General features: G+C 36.4%; 1 protein-coding gene across 1 annotated transcript; it reads left to right on the top strand.

Annotated features, from left to right (window-relative positions):
- Positions 1 to 260: 260 nt before the first annotated feature.
- On the top strand, positions 261 to 623 carry LOC111385896 (uncharacterized mitochondrial protein AtMg00860-like; the record flags this gene model as incomplete). Its single annotated transcript, XM_023010319.1, has 1 exon — positions 261 to 623. A coding segment is annotated over one exon (363 nt), but the record flags the coding sequence as incomplete, so codon positions are not given.
- Between the last annotated feature and the right edge of the window lie 626 nt (positions 624 to 1,249).

Genomic DNA, 1,249 nt, shown 5'->3' with positions numbered 1-1,249 from the left:
TGTCATGCCTTTTGGGTTGATCAATGTTCCAGCTATATTTATGGACCAAATGAACCGAGTGTTTCATTAGTACTTAGACCAGCTCATCATAGTATTCATTGACAACATATTTGTGTACTCCAAAGATACGAAGTAACATGAAGAACAACTCCGAGTAGTACTCCAAATGTTGAGTAAAGATAAAAACGATATTCCAAATTCAAGAAGTGCTAATTTCGGCTCAATTGAGTGGATTTTTTGGTCATGTGGTTACTGCTCAGGGTCTCGAGGTAGACCCAGCTAAAGTAGAAGTCGTAACAAATTGGCCTAGACTGACTAGTGTGGGTAAAGTTTGCAGTTTTTTGGGGTTGACTCGCTATTATAGGAGATTTATTGAAGGTTTCTCAAAAATAGTGGAGGCTGATGACTCGCTGATTAAGAAGGATGTAAAGTTTCAGTGGACGAAAAAATGTGAAAAATGTTTTCAGGAACTCAAGCCAAGATTAGTCTCAGCTCCTGTATTGACGATACCTAAGGGTTCAAATGGGTTTGTAATTTATGGCGATGCTTCCAAGCAAGGTTTGGGTTGTATTATGATGCAATATGGAAAAGTGGTTGATTATGCCTCTAGACAGTTGAAGTAGTATGAACAGAACTATTCAATGTATGACTTGGAGCTCGTAGCGGTAGTTCACGTCTTAAAGATATGTCGTCATTATCTCTATAGTGAAAAGCTTGAAATCTATACAGATCACAAAAGTCTCAAATACTTGTTCATATAGAATGAACAGAATATGAGACAGAGGAGATGGTTGGAGTTAGTGAAAGATTATTACTGTACCATCATTTATCATTCGGATAAGGCTAATGTTGTTGTAGATGCCTTAAGCAAGAAGACCGGATCGCAGTTAGTAGTTCCACCCACGGTGCAGGAATGCTTGATAAAGAACTTTGAGAAACTGAGATTAAAGGTCATCACGCCAACGACCCGGACTACAACAAAAATAAAAGCGTTTATAATTCAACCTACTTTTCAAGATTGAAACAAAAGAAGCACGGGATAAGGATCCATTTTTACAGAAGATTAAGGCTGAGATTGGGACGAACAAACGTATAGGATTTGAAGTATTTATAGATAAACACCGACTTTTAAAGGAAGATTGTGTATAATTAAGGATGAGGTATAAGAAACGAGATGTTAGGAATTATGGAATTCAATAAAAATAATTCGGAGTAACATGACTATGAATCTTTATTATTTTTTTTTTTT

This window comes from Olea europaea, unplaced genomic scaffold (genome assembly GCF_002742605.1).
Source record: "Olea europaea var. sylvestris unplaced genomic scaffold, O_europaea_v1 scaffold33340, whole genome shotgun sequence".
Lineage (NCBI taxonomy): Eukaryota > Viridiplantae > Streptophyta > Magnoliopsida > Lamiales > Oleaceae > Olea > Olea europaea.
This window is presented reverse-complemented; position numbering and strand designations above follow the sequence as displayed.